The 24,330-nt window shown below is 40.2% G+C and overlaps 1 protein-coding gene across 2 annotated transcripts in view; it reads right to left on the bottom strand.

Annotated features, from left to right (window-relative positions):
* Positions 1-24,330, bottom strand: part of top1l (DNA topoisomerase I, like) — a 59,016-nt gene that overhangs the window by 22,589 nt on the left and 12,097 nt on the right. The window contains exons 3-12 of one of the 2 annotated variants that reach the window (XM_034167269.1): positions 23,711-23,807; positions 14,338-14,458; positions 12,337-12,386; positions 12,166-12,255; positions 10,087-10,090; positions 5,938-6,012; positions 5,674-5,756; positions 5,457-5,572; positions 3,469-3,590; positions 3,256-3,378 (exon numbers count right to left, since the gene is read on the bottom strand). In XM_034167269.1, coding sequence (XP_034023160.1) covers positions 3,256-3,378; positions 3,469-3,590; positions 5,457-5,572; positions 5,674-5,756; positions 5,938-6,012; positions 10,087-10,090; positions 12,166-12,255; positions 12,337-12,386; positions 14,338-14,458; positions 23,711-23,807 — 881 coding nt within the window. Of the gene's footprint in view, positions 1-3,255; positions 3,379-3,468; positions 3,591-5,456; positions 5,573-5,673; positions 5,757-5,937; positions 6,017-10,086; positions 10,091-12,165; positions 12,256-12,336; positions 12,387-14,337; positions 14,459-23,710; positions 23,808-24,330 lie in introns of both variants that reach the window. The other variant, XM_034167270.1, reaches the window with a different exon arrangement.

The raw sequence follows: 24,330 nt of genomic DNA, 5'->3' as shown, positions 1-24,330 counted from the left end.
GTGCATACAAAGCGGGGTATGATCCTTGCTGGAAGATTGTGCTATGCCCAAAGACACCAAATACAAATGCCTCAAGAGACACCACGAATCAAACAATACTGGGTGACCTTCTCCCCGGACCGGGGTCTGTAAGAGCCAAGCAGGCCCGCTTGCATAAAGGGCCTCTGTCAAGCAGATGATTGGTTTTTGGTAACTACGGGAATTAGCGGACAAAATAACAATTGGCTCCTGATGGCGGAGCAAGCAGTAAAATCCACAAAACAGGATTGCGTAGTATGTATGGGGCCCCGACCAATTTTACAGGTGATTCCAGCAGCGATATCGGACGACTGCCTATTGGTGGTAATGAAAAATACAACAATACACCGAAACCACAATTGTTCAGTATGGGACCACATTTACCCCGTTGCGGCTGCGGTAAAAAACAAACCAATATTCTCAGAAAAGGTAGCTTTGGGAAATTTCTCCTGTATCAAACTGCCCGGAACAGGGAAACCACTGGGAAATCTGAACGAGACTAAGTGGTGTAGTCGAATAATACAGATAAACGGTTCATTTGTACCAGTCAGCCGAAGTGACGTGTGGTGGTGGTGTGGAGATAATAGAATTTTTGACAGATTGCCTAGGAATGTGTCAGGCTACTGTGCTTTAGTGTCCCTACTCCTCCTAGTAAAAGCCATTCCCATTTTAGCCAAGGACTTGCTGACGCACCTAAAGTCTGTGGTGCCTGAAAATTGGCATAGAGTAAAAAGAGATTGGAAAGGAGTGGGAGATCCAACATATATTGACGCAATAGGAGTCCCCAGAGGAGTGCCTGATGAGTACAAACTGGCTGATCAGATAGCAGCTGGATTTGAATCCTCCATCTGTTGGTGGTGCTCAATTAATAAGAACGTAGACAGAATAAACTACATCCACTACAACGTGCAGAAATTGGGAAATTGGACAGAGGAAGGTTTTAAAGCGGTACATTCCCAACTGGCAGCCACCTCACTGATGGCCTTCCAGAACCGCATAGCCCTGGACATGCTACTCACTGAGAAAGGAGGAGTCTGTGCAATGTTTGGAGAACAGTGTTGCACATTCATACCGAACAACACAGCAGCCGATGGAAGCCTGACCCAGGCCATTGAGGGCCTGCGGACACTGAACAAGAAGATGAAGGATCACAGCGGCGTTAATGCCGAATTCTGGGACTCGTGGCTGGATGTGTTTGGGAAGTATCGCACTTTGGTCTCCTCTGCGCTTATATCTATAGCAGTTTTTGCTGCAATTCTGACCTTGTGTGGATGCTGTTGTATTCCTTGTCTACGTGGTCTAGTCAATAGAATGATAACCACTGCTATCTCACCAGCCAGACAGGATTCAGCTCAGGCATACCCCCTTCTGGGTAACCATCCAGGCAATGACGATGATGAAACTGATGAAGAAGACGACTACGACCACTATCTTCCAGATCTGTTCCCTGATCCAGGTGATTATGGTGAACCTGACGATGACCTCAACACCAACGATAAGACCTCCCGAGTGTAAATGTATTCTTACCATTGTTTAATGACCCTGCAGCTAAAAATCTGAATAAGAAGTGGTTGCTTAGTAACAATTGTTTACTTTTAGGTGAAGATGTAATACCATTGGAATGCATGATAAACAGGGGGGAAATGTTGGAGTTATTCTGTAGATACACTGTTTTGTTTTATCATGCATGTTTTGTGTTCTCTGCTCTGGTAGAATGTAGTTCTCTCTGCTCTGATAAAGTGTATTGTACTGATGTGATGGGTGAAGGTTACTTAAGATATGTGACATGACGTGTTTCTGCAAGTTGTGGTATCTGTGTGCACGCTAAGCTCTTTTTAGGACATGTGAAGATGACTCATGCAGGACGCAGCCGAAGCTGAGCAGTAAGATAAAGAATAGAGAATTGAATGTTCCAACCACAGTGTAATTGTGATACATCAGTCCTTTTGTCAGAAGAAGTGTGATTAATCGTTAGATGTCTTAAACACATCTTAACCGAGCCCAAGATTAAAAAGGTTCTGAACATCCTGAATGTATTGTGCAATCAGCAGTTCTGCGGCAACAGCTCACGCGCTATCACTCTTCCCCTCAGGAGCTGTACCGCCCATGTATGTAGGGAAGTCCTAAATAAAAAGAGCGGGAGCGCAGGCCAGACTTTAGTGTAGCTTTGGTGTACAGCCTGACTGCACTCCTCGCGAGCTTAAATTGAATTCTATCTCTCACTTGTTTTATTGCCTGGTTGTCTCTTCCTCTTATCAAAGGTACAGTATTCTAAACCCGACAGCGTCCTTATCAGGCGGGCCGGTCATGGCACTCCTGTCTGCTGTGCGGAGCTGCGCCAAATCTGGCAACAGATACAGAGACTACGCTCACTGTTTTCATCCGGATGTTGACCGCAGACGCAGAGCTCTGTGGCCACTGAGAGAGGACTTGGATTCTTTGCGGGTCGCGCATCCGTACCTCCGGAGGCAGTGAGAGAACGCACACTGAGTTCTGCATGTGTCTGTTTATAATCTTCTCGCACAGAAAAAAAAAAAAAAAAAAAAAAAAAGTGTTTACATGAGAGAAAAGTGAGAAAAATGTTAATGCCTGTTTGAAAAAAGTGTATAAAGTGTGTAGTGAGGGGTTTTACAGCCTTAAAACATCTATAATAATTGCAAAAAATAGCGCTGACTACTTTGCGGATTTCGCTTATCGTGGGTTATTTTTAGAACGTAACTCCCACGATAAACGAGGGACCACTGTACATTAAAATTAACAGTTATCACTTAAAAACAAATGCCATATACTTTGAAACCGGTCACGCAAGTGTACAAAGTAATACTGGTGTGAAAAAAATCTGTTATACAAAATCCAGTATATATGCCATTTGTTACATGGAAAACCATACAAAAACATTGGGACTGCTTTGTCCGGTGAGTGCGAATATCCAGTTTATACGATGACTGTTTAGGCGAGTTTTACTCTGTGTGTGTGTGTGTGTGTGTGTATGTATATATATATATATATATATATATATATATATATATATATATATATATATATAGCTTTGAAGATAAAACTCAGCCTTACGATATGCATCTTTCCAGATGCAGAGCAACAGTTTATCCATATTTTCAAGAAATATTGCTCATCCTGTAAGAAAGAGAAGCCTGACTCTACCTGGTTTCCCTCCCACCCCAATCACAAGTTAGCATTTGTGTGTTTTAGAGAGGGGGGGGGGGGTCTTCAGCCCACCTGTTTTTGTTCCTTTGACATGGCTTTTCTGGCTTCAGACTGTGCTTTGAAGTACTGGCTCATCTCAGTGAAGTCACACTTCTTCAAGTCTGTGATCTTTGCCTTTTCCTCTGCAGTCATTTCCTGCGCCATCAACAAGCATCATCAATGACCACAACAATATTGTAAATTGGACCTTGGTAAGATGAAACCCATAGTGTTACTGCTTCCTACCTTCCTCCAATCTTTAAAAAAGTTTTTTCGGAAAATATCCTTTGTGGTGTATTCATGGTCCAGCATTTTGGCAAAGAATGTAGCCACCTCCTGAGCTTCTGGGCTTAGCTTCATGTGCTTACCTTTAACATAAAAAAAAAAAACTAGAGCTACAGTCTCAAAACAGTACAGCTTCATTTTATCTGAAAAGGTTCTGCTGTGCATGAGGGGAAATCTATCCAATTTTCTGCTTTTTAACTTAGAAAGTAAGCAACTTACTTTAAAGTATGTAAGTACTTTTATTGTCATTGTACATACATATAAACAACAAAATTTGCCCTCTGCATTTAACCCATCCTAACTGCAGTTAGACAATCCAACCACTAAGAGCAGTGGGCAGCCACTCCACATGTAGAGACCCTGCCATGCTCAGGGGCAGAGAAAGGAGAAGACCCAAACTAAATAAGCATGATTTTGATTATGGAGGAAATCGGAGTGCTCGGAGGAAACACACGCAGACACAAGGAGAACATGCAAACTCCACACAGAGGGGGCGGGAAGCAATCCCACAACCTTCTTGCTGTGAGGCAGTGTTATCCACTAAGCCACCATGCCATTAGATTCAGATGTTTGTTACTGGCTCAGCAAGACGGAGGCATCTATGAGTAAACACTGTCCCTGTGTGACTAATTTATTGTAGTGAAAGAACTGTGTGGTTTTTGAGCCATCATTGTATTTTAACCTGCATATCAGCAAGGTAGAGAATATTGTCGATTTTCATTTCTGTAACACTGCAATGATTTGACACAAGAGTCTGTGGTTGATGCTGAAATACTGGTTCATGATTTTGTCTCCTCAAGAATTGATAAATGTGTTTTCTGATTTACTGCGTAAGCGTATGAGTGGTCTCTTTCATCAGCTTCCTGTGAAGCAGACAGTGGATTTGATAGTTCCGTTGGCGAGTTATAGAACCCTTAAGGGTTGTGCACCCCCATCTTATGGAATTTAATGGAACAATATGTACAATCAAGTGCCTGTCATCTCTTAAAGCAAGCTGTACTGTTTATAAGGTTAAGAAGAGGTCACCAGTTGCTCATCAAGCTACTATTTTGACGTCTATTTAGATTCTGTACAGACTTTCAAGTCCAGATTTAAGATGCATTTATTTTCCATTTTGTATGGCTAGCATACTGGTATAGTATGTTACTACGCTTTTTAGTCTTAATTCATTTTATCAGGAAACAGAGTAGGCCATGGCCTCAACTTTATCTAAATTCTGGGTCTTTTAGTGAAGCTTGGGGCTGGTGGCCAGTGATCACCTTAGTATTTCCTTTGTTTTTCTTGTTGCTTAACGCTGACAAATTATACTGTATTTGCCATCTTTCTGATGCCTGATTCTGTTTTCGTTTTCTTTTCTCTCTCTCAGTTTAAGGTGCAGCTCCATCCAGAGATGGGTGTGGTGTCTGTTTACTGTACCCTCCTGTCCACCAGCAACATTTCCTGTATTTTTGTTTTGTAAATTTTTCTGTAAATTGTGTCGTGGCATGGCCCAAGCAGAGGGTCACCCCCTTGAGTCTGGTCTGCTTGAGGTTTCTTCATCAAATCATCGGAGGGAGTTTTTGCCTTACCACTATCGCCTGTGTGCTTGCTCTGGGGGTTGGTAAGGTCGGACTTTACTTGTGAAGTGCCTTGAGGCAACTTTGTTGTGATTTGGTGCTATATAAATGAAAACAAATTAAAATGTCAAATTCAGTCAGGTTAGTGAACCTGGATTGCTGCTGTGCATCATCACCTCCATTACACTATGGAACCACTTTTAAATAAGAGCTAAAAACTCAACTTTTTCCACTTGCATAATTCAATTGTGGTCTTGACTGTTTGACAGTTAAAATTTTACGTGTGTGTGTATTTTTGGTGATTATAAAATACGTTTTGCTCTTATTTTGTCTTTTTAGTCCATTTTGTTTGCAACTGTTGACTTAAAAGTGCCATATAAATACAGTTCTCACCATCATAGTAGAACTTGACATTGCTAGGAAGGGGCTCATAGGGTGGTGCAAACACTGGTCCTTTATGTTCCAGAAACTTCCATTTGACACCATCTGTGTACCTCTCCTCTTCCCACCTGGAAGTAACCAAATGCAGTAGATTTGGTAGCCATTAGGTTTTATACACCAACCACCACCACCCCGATAATTAGGATAGATGCAATAATGAGTCACTCACCATTTCCATTTTTCTTCTTCTTTTTTTACTTTCTTTTTTCCATCAGTAACTTTTTTGCTTTTTGTTTTTTTGGGCTTAATGACCTTCAATAAATAAGTAAATGAAAAATAAAATTCACTTCCAACATGACAAAATGTGCAGCATTACACCAGGAGCTAACAGTCAAACACCCAGAGTTCTTCAGGTGTGTTCTGAGTTTTGCAAAAGGCTCAATAGTGTTGAAAACTTAAGAAAAAGCTAATTCTATACACAGCATTTACTTACCTCATCGTCATCATCTTTTTTCCTTTTTTTGGTCTTCTTTTCATTTTCAGTCTTTATTTTCTTAGGCTTGAACTCCGAGCTAGGGAAAGATTGGGGGGGGGATACCCCGGTTATTTTTTTTGTAATGTGGAACACTTCACATAAGCACGTGTGAAGAGTCTGTGTCGGACCAACTTTCTCTCTGTACAGAAAAGTGTTGCACCTCTTCCATGCACGCCTCCTCTGGGATTCCCCTGAAGTGTTACAGCATAGCAGGGGCGGCCACACTTTAATTCTGTGCCACTGCAGCATAATGCATAACTCATCCCAATATGACTGTATCCTCCAAACAAAACACCATGAAGCACTGGTTTGATATGAGGTTTTTTTTTTGTTGGGGGGGGGGGTTAATTTTATTTTTTATTTTTAAATCACTAATGAAGAGCTTTGCAGGACTGTAGTAGTATTGCATAAATAATGAGCACATCACTTTAGTAATGAGAATAATAAATGCATTTTTAACAAGGGTTTCAGAATTCTCCTTGAATGTTAAGGTTAGTGAACACAGAATCATGACATTAATTCAGTCAGCATAGTTAGCCTAATCATTACCAATAAAGTTTTAGCCATTATTCCTGATTTCAATTTCAGATGCGTTTGTTTTTGACAAATATCTTTATTAACATTTTCCACTCACTACAAAAAAAAAAAAAAAAAATACAGAAACAACACATACAATAAAACAAAAAGGCACATCCATTAATACTCTAAAGAACACAATATTCCAAACTGGGGGGGAAAAAAAAAACATAAGTGACATGGTTTAATTGTTTTAGCAGATGCTTATGAGAGAAAACTTAAAAAAAAAAAATTTAAAGGGGGGGAGGAAGAGAAGCGGCAGACAGGCATATGTGTATGCACAGAAACAGCAGGCTACAGGGCTACAGTAAAATCATCGCCCTCCAGAAATTCCATAAATGATCCCCAAATCTTCACAAAAGTATTATATTTCCCCTTAACTATGCAAGTCAGTTTTTCCATAGCAATACTTTGCAGTAGCCCCTCAATCCAACTTTGCGTACTTGGTCTACGAACTGATTTCCATGACCGTGCAATTTTACGTATATTTGGCTTCAAGAAGGCACAGTATGACCATAATTTTCTGAAACTTCCTAAGTGCACAGTTTTCTGGAAAAAGTCCAAATATTCAAAGTTTAGGACAGAGAGGAAGAGGCTCATTTGCGACTTTCGATAGGACTATAGTAATCTCCTTCCAAAACACGATATAAACTACCTTTATGAGAACCACATTTGACATGTATCAGGTGTGTTAGGGTAAATACGATGTAGCACCTCAGGGGTAATGTACATTCTCAACCATTTATACTGTAATAACTTGAATTGTGTATTTATTGTTTGAACCTGACACTGTAAACATATCTAATTCCATTCTTCTACAAATGAGTTTGTTAAAATAAGAGAGGACAATACATGCAACTGAGCATTAATGGGCCAAAGAACTTCTTTATGACTGAGCCTGAAGAGTTTTTTTTTTTTTTTCTTCTTTTTTACACACACACACAAAACTAGAGCTGAAACGATTAGTCGAGTAACTCGAATAATTCAATTATAAAAAAAATGCTCGAGGCAGATTCTGTGCCTCGAAGCTCCGTTTAACGCTGTAGTACATATGCTAGGCCTGTGTGTGGCGCTGTAATGTCCCCAGGAAAAAAAAAAACAAGACTAGAGCATGTGTACAGGCTGTGTAACAGCTAATCAATTTAGCACTAAAAGCTACAGCTTTCCAACATGACAGAGTAAAATAAATCCTTTTCAGAGAAAGAGAGTCCACACTGATGATCTGAAATAGGCCGACTATGCATTTAAAGCAAAGCAGTGTGTTTGTTTTTAAAAACACACACAGTCTGCTCAACGTGGGGAGTGACTATTGACCTGGCAGCTGGGCACCCACAGTCGAAGCCAGCTGCTTTCTCTCAGCAGAAGTCCACTCTTTCTTCTGTTTTGCTCAGACTCGCACCGAGTGTTTCGCTTTTTAATTTTTTAATTTGCTTTTTTGGGCAACACACAACACTTCACAAACACGGTAACTTAAAGGGTCTCTGCCACGCCATGATGTTTTTACATATTCTTGAATTAAAAAAAAAAAAAAAAAACGCTTTTTCCACATGTTGTCTTTGTTTTTTGTTTACCATAAAATTACACTGAACAAGGATTTAGACGCTTCGTTACCCATCTGAGAAGTTGTATTTACCGCCTCCGACTTGACCGGTTCTGTTCATTATTTTTATGGATAGAATTTCTAGGCGCAGCCAGGGTGTAGAGGGGGTCTGGTTTGGGAACCACAGAATCTCGTCTCTGCCGTTTGCGGACGATGTGGTTCTGTTGGCTTTGTCAAATCAGGACCTTCGGCGTGCACTGGGGCAGTTTGCAGCCGAGTGTGAAGCGTCCGGGACAAAAATGAGCACCTCCAAATCCGAGGCCATGGTTCTCGACCGTAAAAAGGTGCTTTGCCCTCTTCACGTTGGTGGAGTGTCCTTGCCTCAAGTGGAGGAGTTTAAGTATCTCAGGGTCTTGTTCACGAGTGAGGGACGGATGGAGCGTGAGATCGATAGATGGATCGGTGCAGCATCTGCAGTGATGCGGTCGCTGTATCGGACCGTCGTGGTGAAGAGAGGAGAGCTGAGTAGGGGGGCAAAGCTCTCGATTTACCGATCGATCTACGTTCCGATCCTCACCTATGGTCATGAGATTTGGCTCATGACCGAAATAACGAGATCATGAGTACAAGCGGCCGAGATGAGTTTCCTCCGCAAGGTGGCTGGGCGCTCCCTTAGAGATAGGGTGAGGAGCTCGGAGTCGAGCCGCTGCTCCTCCACGTCGAAAGTAATCAGTTGAGGTGGCTCGGGCATCTTTTCCGGATGCCCCCATGACGCCTCGCTGGAGAGGTGTTCTGGGCACGTCCCATTGGGAAGAGGCCCCGGGGAAGACCCAGGACACGCTGGAGGGACTACATCTCTTGGCTGGCTTGGGAACGCCTTGGGGTTCCCCCGGAGGAGCTGGGGGAGGTGTGTGTGGATCAGGAGGTCTGGGCGGCTTTGCTTGAGCTACTGCTCCCGCAACCCGACTCCGGATAAAGCAGAAGAAAATGGATGGATGGATGGACTTGACCTACTTTTTCACTGCGACAGGTGTGATGTCATGTGAGTAAATGTGTCACATTACTGACACATGACTGCACAACAACCCACAGCACAAACCACAGCACAAACCACATAGTGAAGTTTGTGGATGACAACTCTGGTGGGGTTCATCACCAAGGGCGATGAGACTCACTACAGGGAAGAGGTCAACCTTCTGACCACGTGGTGCAGAAACAACAACCTCCTGCTGAATGTCAGCAAGACCAAGGAGATTGTTGTTGACTTCCGGAAAGGTCACACCCAACACCTGTCGCTGACCATCGAGGATGCTGCTGTGGAATGAGTGTGGAGAGAGTGAGCAGCATCAAATTCCTGGGGGTGCACATCTGAGAGGACCTGTCCTGAACCACCAACACTGCATCACTGGCAAAGAAGGCCCAGCGGCATCTCTAGTTCCTGCGCAAACTCAAGCGGGCAAGTGCTCCACCAACCATCATGAGCACTTTCTACCATGGCACCACTGAGAGCATCCTTTCCAGCTGCATCACTGTGTGGGGCGGAAGCTCACTAACTACAACAGGAAAGCCCTGCAGCGCATAGTGAATGCAGCTGCATTCACTCCCCTCTCCAAGACATATACGTCACCCACCTCACCCGCAAAGCAACCACAATTGTGGGCGATGCAACCCATCCCGCACACTACCTATTTAGCACTCTGCCCTCCGGGAAGAGGTACAGGAGCCTCTGGTCCCGCACCACCAGACTCAAAGAGCTTCATCCACCAGGCTGTGAGATTATTGAACTCTCCCCCCAGGCTTTCAAGAAGCTAATGTATAATATATATATATATATATATATATATATATATATATATATATATATATATATATATATATGCACTGATTCACTTTATCACCACCACACCACGCACAGTGTCTTAAAAATCTGCTGCTGTTACAAATACTGAACAGTTTGCACTACTGCACTTTCCACTTTTAGCATTACCTCAGACACTACACTGTAAATGCTAAATACTTGTCCTTGTTGTCGAAATGTCTTGTCCTGTCATCAGAGGGAAGGTGAGAAACAAAATTTCAATTCCTTGTATGTCTAGTACATGTGAAGAATTGACAAAGCCGACTTTGACTTTGAAGTGCTGTTTACCAATACAGCAGACATGGACAGCAAAGGCATAGTGAGCGATTATAGCGAAGATTTAAGTGACATAGATCCATCCATCCATCCATCCATCTTCTTCCGCTTTATCCGGAGTCGGGTCGCGGGGGCAGCAGCTCAAGCAAAGCCGCCCAGACCTCCCGATCCACACACACCTCCTCCAGCTCCTCCGGGGGAACCCCAAGGTGTTCCCAAGCCAGCCGAGAGATGTAGTCCCTCCAGCGTGTCCTGGGTCTTCCCCGGGGCCTCCTCCCAGTGGGACGTGCCCGGAACACCTCTCCAACGAGGCGTCCAGGGGGCATCCGGAAAAGATGCCCGAGCCACCTCAACTGACTCCTTTCGACGTGGAGGAGCAGTGGCTCGACTCCGAGCTCCTCCCGATTGTTTTTGAAAAAGATAAAGTTTCTGATGAACGAAGCGACAGTGAAAAAAAATGAGGGGATCCAACCATATATTTTCAAGCCGTACGCCATAGAAGACGAGGATGAAGCGCAGCTGTCAGGGGATGACAACAATGCTGTTGAGGAGGATATAAGCTGCTTACAAAACACAGAATGGTTTGTTCACACACCACCTTTTCTTATAAATGATCCACAAAAACAAGGCAGAAAGCCTTGAAAAAATTAGGGTGTAACAGTCAAATGTTCTCTCAAACAACAAAGTTTGGTGATGATCGGATTCCTGGCAGTGTGTTTGTGTATGAATAAATTATTTCAACAGCACAGTGTGCTTAAATTCCCAAGTTTGATCTAAAATCACTGAAAAAGTTTCTGTACATTCTGTATATTTAATAATTTATAAGTCAGTTTCTTGTGATTGCTAATTCTTCACATTTTATTCAAAGCAAATGATTGCAAATCTTTATCTGAAAAGCTGTAGACCCAAGAAAAAGATTTCTAAATAAAACAAATACTTCTATATCTGTTGTCAAATTTTACCAGGCATAATATTGTAGAAAAATGTTTGTGCTAAATGGAGACTTTCCTGTCGGTAGTAAAAAAAGTTTCATCTGCTGTGACTGGATAGCGTGTATCCTTAGCGCTTGGCATCACAGTTTATTGCAACTTGCACCTTTCCCAGAAGCTACTGTCATCTAAGCACTGATATTGATATTGCATGTGCTTATAGACAAAAACAAATGAGACAAAATTCAAATTATTATTCAACTAAACTGCAAATATATGAATTTTTTAACATTTATGAAACACTTCTCTAAACAAGGCCACAGGGTCACTGACCCTAAAGAGATTCCCTCCTTGGCACAGTGATCTATTCAACAATTCAGTGTTGAATAGATCACTTTTGAACATTGTTGGAAGAATTTGTGGAAAGTCACTCTAATACCCACCACCTAGAATGTACAGTGCTGTGAGTACTACAGTCGCTCTTTATTAAGCAGATGGAGAGGGGCAATGGTTTCACAGTCAGACTCGTGTACTAAATGTGCATACAGAAGACTTTCATATTTGCAAGATTAAAACCCTAAGCAGCACATTAAGGGACATCATTCAGCAGGTGATCATCTGTTTCAAAGGATACCATTTGATTTTTGACCTGTAGCACACAGACCTAACAGGACTCTAGGAGCAGGACTACTACACTACTGAGATCCGAGTGGTTAAAATGGTTATGGCTTCTAGCCCCGGTTATCACTACCGTGGAAATGCACCTTTGCCCTATGCAGGAGAAGGGTACACCAACAGTCCCATCCCTGGTCCTCGAGCCCCTGAACCTGCCCATTTCTCTCTACCACAACCTCATTTTGTCATTCAGGTGTGCTCAGCTAAACAAGAGCAAACAGACCAAAGCAGCTTGTTGCAGAACAGGGAGACATGAAAATATTCAAGTTAGAGGGGTCCCGAAGACCAGGTTTGGGAATCACACAATGACCATTATGAATATTCAGACTCACTCATCATCATCACGTTCTCTTTTGAGTGACTTCTCATGTTTAGGAGAGTAGTAAAATTCATCTTCTGGCTCAGACTTGAGACGTGGAGGGCTAAAAAAGAAAACAAGGATGAGCTTGAAAGTGCATCAACTGATAATCTAATACTCATTTAAAACAACTTGCTACAATTACCTGGCAAAACCGTTCTCTTGTTCCTTCTTTACTTTATCTAGGGACTTTATCTATAAAATTTCCAGAATGAAAAATACTAGATTATAACGATGACAATTCACTACATGTACAGGTTATTTTAATGGCATTTATCCCATCAAGTGCAGGGTCCATTTCACTTCCAACTGCAAAAATCATAACTCACCTGCACAATCCACCCACACACCTCAATGACAGGAGAACATGAGCACCAAAACATGACTGAACAAACATAAAACCAGAATTTTCTAAACAATGCATTGTATGCACTGCATACAATGTATTTACTGCTTTACTTTTCCACATTTTGTGTTACAGCCTTATTTTCAATATAGACACACCCCATAATGACAATGTGAAAAAGTTGAGATTTTTGCAGTATATTTTACATACATAGATATACACACACACACTAAGACATTACATGTAAACAAGTATTCAAAGTATTCACAGCCTTTGCCATGAAGCTCAAAATTGAACTCAAGTGCATCCTGTTTCCACTGATCATCCTTGAGATGTTTCTTAATTGGAGTCCACCCGTGGTAAATTCAGATGATTGGACATGAATTAGAATGGCACACGTGTGTCTACATACAAGGTTCCACAGATGACAGTGCATGTCAGAGCACAAACTATCATGAAGTCAAAGGAGTTGCCTGCAGACCTCAGACAAGATTGTCTCGAGGCACAAATCTGGGGAAGGGTACAGAAACATTTCTGCTTCTTTGAAGGTCTCAATGAGCAAAGTGGCCTCATCTAGGGCTGCAGCTATCGATTATTAGCTTTTACACGGACTGAACGCATGCTCTAGTCTTCTGTCGTTTTTCTGGGGACATTACAGCGCCACACACAGGCTTGGCATATGTACTACAACTTTTAAACGAAGCTTCGAGGCACAGAATTTGCCTCGATCATTTTTTTGTAATCGAATTATTCGAGTAATTGTTTCAGCCCTAGCCTCATCACCCTTAAATGGAAGAACTTCAGATCCACCGTCTAAACTGTGCAATTGGGGGAGAAGGGCCTGAGTCAGGGACGTGGCAAGAACCCGACAGTCACTCTGTCACAGCTCCAGCATTCCTCTGTGGAGAGAAGAGAACCTTCCAGGACAACCATCTCTGCAGCAATCCACCAATTGGGCCTGTATGGTGGAGTGGCCAGACAGAAGTCACTCCTTAGTAAAAGGCACATGGCAGCCCACCTGGAGTTTGCCTAAACGCACCTGAAGGACTCTCAGACCACGATAAAATTCTCTGGTCTGAAGAGACAAAGATTGAACTCTGATGTGAATGCCAGGCGTCATGTTTGGAGGAAACCAGGCACCGTTCCTACAGTGAAGCATGGTGGTGGCAGCATGATGCTGTGGGGATGTTTTTCAGCAGCAGGAACTGGGAGACTAGTCAGGATTGAGGGAAAGATGAATGCAGTAATGTACAGAGAAATCCTATATGAAAACCTGCTCCAAAGCACTCTTGATCTCAGATTGGGGTGACAGTTCATCACACAGCCAAGATATATTATATCCTTGAGTCCAGACCTGAATCCGATTAACATCTCTGGAGAGATCTGAAAATGTCTGTGCACCAGCGCTCCCCATCCAACCTGATGGAGCTTAAGGGGTGTTGCAAAGAGGAATGGACAAACCTGTCTAAAGATGGGTGCACCAAGCTTGTGGCAGCATATTCCAGGAAACCTGAGGCTGTAATTGCTGCCAAAGGTGCATCAACAAAGTATTGAGGGTGTGAAAATTTCTGTACACGTGATTTCTTAGTGTTTATTTTCATATGGGGTGTTTTGAATAGAATTTTGAGGGAAAAATAAATTATTTATTCCATTTTGGAATAAGGCTGTAACATACCAAATGTGGAGAAGTAAAGCGCTGTGCATACTTTCTGGATGCACCGTAGGTACATAGAAATGAAGGAGGGGGGGGAAGTGGCCCAACCAGAGTGAGTATCATGTACATTCTTTGAAACAATTCACCTTGTCATCCTTCCTCTTTTCCTTGTGCTTATCCTTGTATTTGTTTGTGCTCCCATCTTTGTGCTTCATCTTTTCCTTCTCTCTATCCCTCTGTTTTTTGTCAGAGGTGTTTCTGTGGTCACTGAAAAGGATAAACAAAATATTTCAGGAGAGTTGGATTGCCACTATTCAATGTACAAATACAATAGCCAAGTGCCCTCTGTGTGCTTGTGTATGGCTTCAATCAAGCAGAAACCAGGCATTTCTAGTTTGGTATACTTATGTATTTTGGGTCAAGGATGAACACTGCAAAATGGAAAGTTGATAGGACAAATATTTTTGAAGAAATTAGCAATTTTAGCTAGCCAGTCAACAATGGATGTTGTGCTGCAATGCACCATGGGCACCTAGGGTTTTAAATGTTATTGTGACTCAATGTTAGTGTTGTTGATTTGGGTTTGTGTAGTTCAATTGTTTTAGTTTAGTTAAGTGCCATCATGTTGCTGGTACCATAAGTGAGGAGTATTGGATTTGATGTCTTCCACTACAGTCTGTCTATAATTAGAAGTACCTATGAATAATAAATCTCATCTGCTTGCGACAGAATGCGAGGGGGGGAGGAGCACTCCGAGTGTGCCTGCATGTAACTTCAATCAGAGACAAACTGGGGAGAGCTGACATTTGCGTTTGATATGCTTATGTATTTTGGATTAAAAATGAATGTCGCCAAAACAAAATGATGGTAGGACTAATATTTTTGGAAAAAGCTATGGATATTAGCCAGCGTTGCTAACTACATTATGGACTCGCGCGTCATTCCAGCAGGGGGGCAGTAAATCATCTTTATATTAAAAGCGTGAGTGCATGATTTTATTTAGTTAAGTCAAAGTACATAATATAATTGTAAATACATAAAAAAAAATATACATGACGACAAGACAGTGAAAACACTAATTTCCATTGTGGTCCATTAAAAAAAAATCAAATGGCAAAATACAAGTAATAAATAAAAAGTACTGATAATAGTAATAATAATAATGTGTATATGATATAGGGGTGTGCGTTGTATCCGGTTTACCACAGTTTAAATTTGGCCTATGGTAGAGATTTGCACCCGACCAACTAATCATGAAAAAGCATGTACAGCTTTTCCATCCTATGAACCACTGCTCAGAGTGCCAGGGGGGTTCTGACCTGAGGCGTGTCTCACTGAGAGGAGAGTGTTCATGTGAGACGCCCGAGCGTGTTCCACACTTAGCAGTTCTGCTGCTGAACACCGTAAAGCCAAGACAGCAACGTACAATATTTGCAAAGCCGTTGTTTATTTCAGTGGACATTCCAGGCGGAGGCAAACAGCTCCGACATTTCAGAAAGCGCCACATTAAATAATGCAAGGATTTTTTTTTAACCGAAGCAGAAAGTATTATTGTAGTGCAGTGTTACAGCAATTTATTGTGAAAAAATAAAAACATTAAGAATGCTTGGAAGCTTTCAAATGAAGAAGAAAAAAGTTGTTAAAGATATCCTGCCCCCCCCTCTTTTTTTTTTTTTTTAACACAAATACTGATACAGTTAAGGAAAATAAAGCTATAGCAGATCTTTTTAATGATTAGTTTGTTAATGTAGGTAAAAATTTAGCAATTCAACTAGATCTTCTAAAATGTGCTCTTTGGATCAGAGTAAAAATTAATAAAAGTCAGATTTCAATGTTCATTAAAGAAACAAATAAATACAAAATAACAGTTCTCTAATCCCAGCCATAGTTCTGTAAACCTCGCCACGGGGGGAATAAACTGACTAAACTAACACTATGTAACAATTTTTGTTCCTGGCTTTTAAGTGTCATATTTCAACTGCTTATGTCTAAAGTCTATGGAAAAATGACTACATTCAGCACAAACTTTGATTTTATTTTATTTTTTTAAGTTCTAGAAGGTTCTAAAAGTTTCTTGAAATTTCTAGATAATTCTGGAAACTTCTAGAAAATTCTGGACAGTTCTAGCAGTTAAAGAATATTCTAGAAGACTACTCAGTAGTAGCGAAGGCGAACCGAGAATATTCTTGAAAACAGACAAATTTCAAAATATTGTCCTGATCACAGAAGCAAAGTTTCTGTGGAACAACAGCTATTTTCTATTTATTTAAGGCATAACAGGTTAGGAAAATACACTGTGTACCCAGGAACAAAACAAAAATAAAAATTTGTTACATAGTGTAATCATTGATTTGTTTATTAAAAATATTATTGATTATACAGTGGGGCAAAAAAGTAGTCAGTCCCTGATTGTGCAAGTTCTCCGACTTAGAAAGATGAGAGGTTTGTAATTTTCAACATACAGTGAGGAAAATAAGTATTTGACCACCCTGTGATTTTGCAAGTTCTCCCACTTAGAAATCATGGAGGGGTCTGAAATTTTCCTCTTAGGTGCATGTCCACTGTGAGAGACAATCTAAAAAAACAAAACAAAAAAAAATCCGGAAATCACAATGTATGATTTTTTAATAATTTATTTGTATATCACTGCTGCAAATAAGTATTTGAACATCTGTGAAAATCAACGTTAATATTTGATACAGTAGCCTTTGTTTGCAATTACAGAGGTCAAACGTTTCCTGTAGTTCTTGACCAAGTTTTCACACACTGCAGCAGGGATTTTGGTCCACTCCTCCATACAGATCTTCGCCAAATCTTTCAGGTTTGGCGTTTCAGCTCCCTCCAAAGATTTTCTATTGGGTTCATGCCTGGAGACTGGCCAGGCCACTCCACGACCTTGAAATGCTTCTTACGGAGCCCCTCCTTAGTTGCCCTGGCTGTGTGTTTGGGCTCATTCTCATGCTGGAAGACCCAGCCATGACCCAAATTCAATGCTCTTACTGAGGGAAGAAGGTTGTTTGCCAAAATCTCACAATACATCACCCCATCCATCCTCCCTTCAATACGGTGCAGTCGTCCTGTCCCCTTTGCAGAAGAGCACCCCCAGACTATGATATTTCCACCCCATGCTTCACAGTTGGGATGGTTTTCTTGTGGTTGTTCTCATCCTCTAAACATGGTAAGTGGAGTTGATTCCAAAAAGCTCTATTCTGGTCTCATCTGACCACATGACCTTCTCCCATGCCTCCTCTGGATCATCCAGATGGTCACTGGTGAACTTCAAACAGCCCTGGACATGTGCTGGCTTGAGCAGGGGGACCTTGCTGCCCTGCAGGTTTTTAAACCATGACAGCATCATGTGTTACTAATGTAATCTTTGTGACTGTGGTCCCAGCTCTCTTCAAGTCATTAACCGGGTCCTCCTGTGTAGTTCTGACCTCTCTCAGAATCATCCTTACCCCACAAAGTGAGATCTTGCATAGAATCCCAGAACGAGGGAGATCGACAGTCAACTTGTGTTTCTTCCACTTTCTAATAAATAATCATAATTGTTGTCTTCTACCAAGCTGCTTGCCTGTTGTCCTGTAGTGCATCCCAACAGTTTTGTCCGTGGAGTCCTTAGACAGTTCTTTGGTCTTGGCTATGGTAGACAGGTTGGAGTGTGACTGAGTGTGTGAACAGGTGTCTTTTATACAGGTAACAAGTTCAAACAGGTGCAATTAATACAGGTAAAGAGTGCAGAATAAGAGGGCTTCTTAAAGAAAAATTAACAGGTCTGTGTGAGCCAGAATTCTTGCTGGTTGGTCGGTGTTCAAATACTTATTTGCAGCAGTAACATACAAATGAATTATAAAAAAAAAAAAAAAAAAAAAAAAATCATCATACAATGTGACTTCCGGAATTGTTTTTTAGATTATGTCGCTCACAGTGGCCATGCACCTAAGATGAAAATTTCGGACCCCTCCATGATTTCTAACTTGCAAAATTGCAGGGTGTTCAAATACTTATTTTCCTCACTGTAGGTACACTTCAACTGTGAGAAAAAAAATGAGAAAAAAAAAACTTGTAGAACTTTGAACAAACTTAGAACTTTGAACAAAGAACTTTGTAGACCTGCACCAGGCTGGGAAGAGTGAATTGACAACAGGCAAGCAGGTTGGTGTGAATAAATCAACTGTGGGAGCAACTGTAAGAAAATGGAAGACATACAAGACATCACATCCCGTGGGGTCAAAATGATCATGAGAACGATGAGCATAAATCCCAGAACTACACGGAGGGACCAAATGAAGGACTTGCAGACAGCAGGGACCAAAGTAACAAAGGCTACACACTACTCAGCAAGAGACTCAAATCCTGCAGTGCCAGGCGTGTCCCCCTGCTTAAGCCAATACATGTCCAGGCCTGTCTGACGTTTGCCAGAGAGCATATGGATGATCCAGAAGGATTGGGAGAATATCATGTGGTCAGATGAAACCAAAATAGAACTTTTTGGTAAAAACTCAACTCATGTTTGGAGGAAGACTGCCGAGTTGCATCCCAAGAACACACAATATCTACTGTGAAGCATGAGGGTGGAAACATCATGCTTTTGGGCTGTTTTACTGCAAAGGGGACAGGACGACTGATCCGTGTTAAGGGAAGAATGAACGGGGCAATGTATTGTGAGATTTTAAGCCAAAACCTCCTTCCTTCAGTGAGAGCATTGAAGATGCAACGTGGCTGGGTCTTCCAGCATGACAATGATCCCAAACACACCACTCACGCAATGAAGGAGTGGCTCCGTAAAAAGCATTTCAAGGTCCTGGAGTGGCCTAGCCAGTCTCCAGACCTCAACCCCATAGAAAATTTGTGGAGGGAGTTGAAAGTCCATGTTGCCCAGCAACAGCCCCAAAACAACACTGCTCTATAGGAGATCTGCATGGAGGAATGGGCCAAAATACCAGCTACAGTGTGTGCAAACCTGGAGAAGACTTATAGGAAACGTTTGACTTCTGTGATTGAAAGGTTATGTTACAAAGTATTGAGTTGAACTTTTGTTATTGATCAAATACTTATTTTCCACCATAATTTACAAATAATTTTTTTAAAAAAATCCTACAATGTGATTTCCTGGATTTTTTTTTCCTCATTTTGTCTCTCATAGTTGAAGTGTACCTATGATGAAAATTACAGACCTCTCTCATCTTTCTAAGTAGGAGACTTAGACTTAGGGAGTAAATACTTTTTTACCCCCCTGTATTTGTTAAAGCTTTCATGTAAATTTTTTTTAATTTGTCACTATTGACCGAGAAATTTCCTTTCAAGAATGAAATTAGCTAAAGTGATACTCTCTTACCACAATTCTTAAAAATTTTGAAAAGGTTAAATGAATTTGTAACTAAATATCATATACTTAGTGAGCAGAAATATGGCTTCAGATTAAAAAAAAATAAAATATTGCACTACTTCACTGGCTGTAACTGATTTTGTTGAACAGATTACTAATGCAATCGAAAATAAACAATATACTGTAGGGTTTTTATTTTATTTTATTTACAGAAAGCATTTGATACTATACAACATACTTTGCGATTGGATAAACTAGAGGTATGGTGTCAGGGGATTGGCACATGATTAGATAGCTAGCCATTTCAACAATAGGCATTAGTGTGTCTATACTGGTGGGGCCGCTGTTTGTTTTATATATTAATGACTTATGTTTAGTTTCCAAGTCCATCAGTTGTATTTTATTTGCTGATATGACAGCGTTTTGTAGTGGGGATCATTTGGGACAGACCTTGGACTTGATGAAGAAGGAACTACGAAAATTAAACAAATGTCTGATGCAAACAAATTATCACTCCACTTTGGTAAAATAAACTATCATTCTGAAACAAGTCCAGGAATTTCTCCAACAAATTTATCATGAAATGATACTGAAATTGTAACAGATACTAAATTTCTTGGCATTATTGATGATGAATTGAGCTGGAAAACAATTTTGTTAAATCTAAAGTGTCAAAAGCCATTGCAATTTTGCATAAAGCACAAGACTGCATCTCCCAACATTCAACTATTTTATATCATTCATTGCTCTTTCCATATATGACCCATAGTTTTAATGTTTGGGGAAAATACATATAAAACTAATACTAATCCAATATTTTTGTTGTAAAAGAAAGCTGTAAGAATTATCTGTAACAAGTCATATTGTGATCCAACAAATCCATTATTTGTCTGTTTACATATTTAAAAATTCTGGACTTGGTTGATGGCATCACAAAACATGTATGTATGAAGTTAAAATTAAACTTTTGCCACGACATGTCCAGCATCTGTTTAAACTAAAGGACTCTAGTTATGATTTGACAGAAATATTGTTTGAGAAATTAAGGATCCAAACTACTGCAAAAGGTCTGTGGTTCTGTTAAAGGTGTTAACATCTGGAATAAACTGCTCTGACAATATTAGATTACTTTGTACTTTAGTTAGCTTTAAAAGCCTTTACAAGAATAATAAAATTGCTCGTTATAGTTTTAAGACTTAGGTTTATTGATTTTTGTTATTGCTTTCAGGCTTGTGTGTTGTGCGCCATTGTTTCTCTGGTTGTGCTTTGTAAATTTGAGTTTGTCATATTTGTGTGTGTGTATGTATATATATATATATATATATATATATATATATATATATATATATATATATATATATATATATATATATATATATATATGTGTATGTGTGTGTGTGTGTGTGCGCACGCGCATTTCTTATTTTTATAGTATAATCGTTGGGTATTTACAACCCCTGGCAAAAATTATGGAATCAGCGGCCTCGGAGGACGTTCATTGTTTAATTTTGTAGAAAAAAAGCAGATCACAGACATGACACAAAACTAAAGTCATTTCAAATGGCAACTTTCTGGCTTTAAGAAACACTATAAGAAATCAAGAAAAAAAATTGTGGCAGTCAGTAACTGTTACTTTTTTAGACCAAGCAGAGGGAAAAAAATATGGAATCACTCAATTCTGAGGAATAAATTATGGAATCACCCTGTAAATTTTCATCCCCAAAACTAACACCTGCATCAAATCAGATCTGATCACACCTTGGAGAGCTGTTGCACCAAGTGGACTGACATGAATCATGGCTCCAACACGAGAGGTGTCAATTGAAACAAAGGAGAGGATTATCAAACTCTTAAAAGAGGGTAAATCATCACGCAATGTTGCAAAAGATGTTGGTTGTTCAGTCAGCTGTGTCTAAATTCTGGACCAAATACAAACATGGGAAGGTTGTTAAAGGCAAACATACTGGTAGACCAAGGAAGACATCAAAGCGTCAAGACAGAAAACTTAAAGCAATATGTCTCAAAAATCGAAAATGCACAACAAAACAAATGAGGAACGAATGGGAGGAAACTGGAGTCAACGTCTGTGACCGAACTGTAAGAAACCGCCTAAAGGAAATGGGATTTACATACAGAAAAGCTAAACAAAAGCCATCATTAACACCTAAACAGAAAAAAACAAGGTTACAATGGCCTAAGGAAAAGCAGTCATGGACTGTGGATGAAAGTCATATTCAGTGATGAATCTCGAATCTGCATTGGGCAAGGTGATGATGCTGGAACTTTTGTTTGGTGCCGTTCCAATGAGATTTATAAAGATGACTAGCTGAAGAGAACATGTAAATTTCCACAGTCATTGATGATATGGGGCTGCATGTCAGGTAAAGGCACTGGGGAGATGGCTGTCATTACATCATCAATAAATGCACAAGTTTACGTTGATATTTGGACACTTTTCTTATCCCATCAATTGAAAGGATGTTTGGGGATGATGAAATCATTTTTCAAGATGATAATGCATCTTGGCATAGAGCAAAAACTGTGAAAACATTCCTTGCAAAAAGACACATAGGGTCAATGTCATGGCCTGCAAATAGTCCGGATCTTAATCCAATTGAAAATCTTTGGTGGAAGTTGAAGAAAATGGTCCATGACAAGGCTCCAACCTACAAAGCTGATCTGGCAACAGCAATCAGAGAAAGTTGGAGTCAGATTGATGAAGAGTACTGTTTGTCACTCATTAAGTCCATGCCTCAGACTGCAAGCTGTTATAAAAGCCAGAGGTGGTGCAACAAAATACTAGTGATGTGTTGGAGCGTTCTTTTGTTTTTCATGATTCCATAATTTATTCCTCAGAATTGAGTGATTCCATATTTTTTTTCCCTCTGCTTGGTCTAAAAAAGTAACCGTTACTGACGGTCACAATTTTTTTTTTCCTGATTTCTTAGTGTTTCTTAAAGCCAGAAAGTTGCCATTTGAAATGACTTTAGTTTTGCGTCATGTCTGTAATCTGCTTTTTTCTACAAAATTAAACAACTGAATGAACATCCTCCGAGGCCGGTGATTCCATAATTTTTGCCAGGGGTTGTATAAGCTTTGCTTCTGCCCTCAGCCTTTCGGTCACACGGGTGCGTTGTTGAGTTGTTATGAGTTTTTGTTATTGTTGATTTGTGTGCCAAATAAATCAGCCAAAGAACAATTTACCCAGACAAACTTTAAACATCATTGTATTTTTATAAAAAAATTTTTAGGTGGTTTCGTGTTAAGTTTGAGGAAAAGCGCTCCGTGATTATCCTGAAAATGTTTCATGTATTTAGAGCGGTGTAGCATCTAGTGTTCAAGAGATGAAACTTCAGCAACTGACAAAAATAAGTTTAATTCTTTCACAAAAACATCAAATCTAGGCTTGCATCTTCGACAAGATGCAAGATGTGCATGGCTTCAAACATGGAGAAACCGAGGAGAGCTGACATTTGCCATTTGGTATGCCTACGTATTCTGGATGAATGCTGCAAAAACGGAAAGTTGATAGGACTAATATTTTTGGAGAAACTATGAATATTAGATAACACTAAACAATAGATGTTGATAATTACATTCTGGACTCATGCCATTCCAGTAGGGGGCAGTAAATCATCTATATATTAAAAGTTTGTGTGCATGATTTTAAGCTCAAAGTACATATGTTACAAATACATGGATGACAAGAAAGTGAACACATTTCTATTGTGGTCCGTTTAAAAGTCAAATAACCAAATAAAAGTAATAAAATAAAAATAACACTGATAATAATCATAAGTGTTTATATGATAACAAGAACCTCAGCAATTTATAAATATCTTAAGATCGAAAATTAAGATTTAAAAATACGTAATTAACAGGAAATAAAAGGGCTGAGTTGTTCTATAAACTGTTGCGGTGGAAGGTTCTAAAAACATTTTGGACTTGCACGCCATTCCAACTCATTATAGAAACTTTGCACAATTTATCACCACCCTTAAAATCTCAGCTACCTATTTTATAAACACTACCCGATCTAGAAACCATGGATACCCACGGGCAACAAGTTAGAATGCAGTTATAACAATATAAGCAATCTTATCCACTCTGAACAGACACCATCAGATTTATTCATTTTTAAATGGGCTGAAGCAATAATTTCATCTAGAGAATAGAGGCACACATCATACCCGGTGGCATGTTTTGTTTTCTCCCGTTCCTTCTCCTTCTTGTGGTCCTTGTGTTTGTGCTCCTTGTCTCTATACTTGTCTTTATGCTTGTGAGAGTCTGAGAAGACAACAGTTAACACCTTCAACAAGTGAACACATTGGTTGCAAAGGGGGGCATGCCTCATCAGCAGCAGCATTCCCACTCCTTGTTCATATCTGTGGCTACATGTACCAGTTGGTCATGAAAATTTAAGGTATAGTTAATATTTGGGGGGGTACAGCCCTAATTATTTGTAGACTCCAAACATAGCATCTGGACTTTGGGGCACAGGGGAATTCACACCGTTGTGACAATTAGTCACATGATTCAAAAAGATTGTAGCACAAGAGAAAAACTTTAGACACACCAATTGAAGAATCAAGAAGACAACTGTCAAAGTGGAAAACTTTAAACTAAAACTCACTCGCAGAGCACAAACCTCCGTCAAGACAGTTCCAATTCCACAAATTTTTACCTTTGAAAAGAGTTTCAAGATCAAAGTCTTGTTACAGTGATGAAAGTAGGCCAAGGGGAGAAAAAAAAAGAAAAAAAAGAAAAAAACTTTAAAGTTTTTGGCAAGTGCTGAAGGCCCTCCCTTGTA

The sequence above is a fragment of the Thalassophryne amazonica genome, chromosome 3 (genome assembly GCF_902500255.1).
Source record: "Thalassophryne amazonica chromosome 3, fThaAma1.1, whole genome shotgun sequence".
Taxonomy (NCBI): Eukaryota; Metazoa; Chordata; class Actinopteri; order Batrachoidiformes; family Batrachoididae; genus Thalassophryne; species Thalassophryne amazonica.
This window is presented reverse-complemented; position numbering and strand designations above follow the sequence as displayed.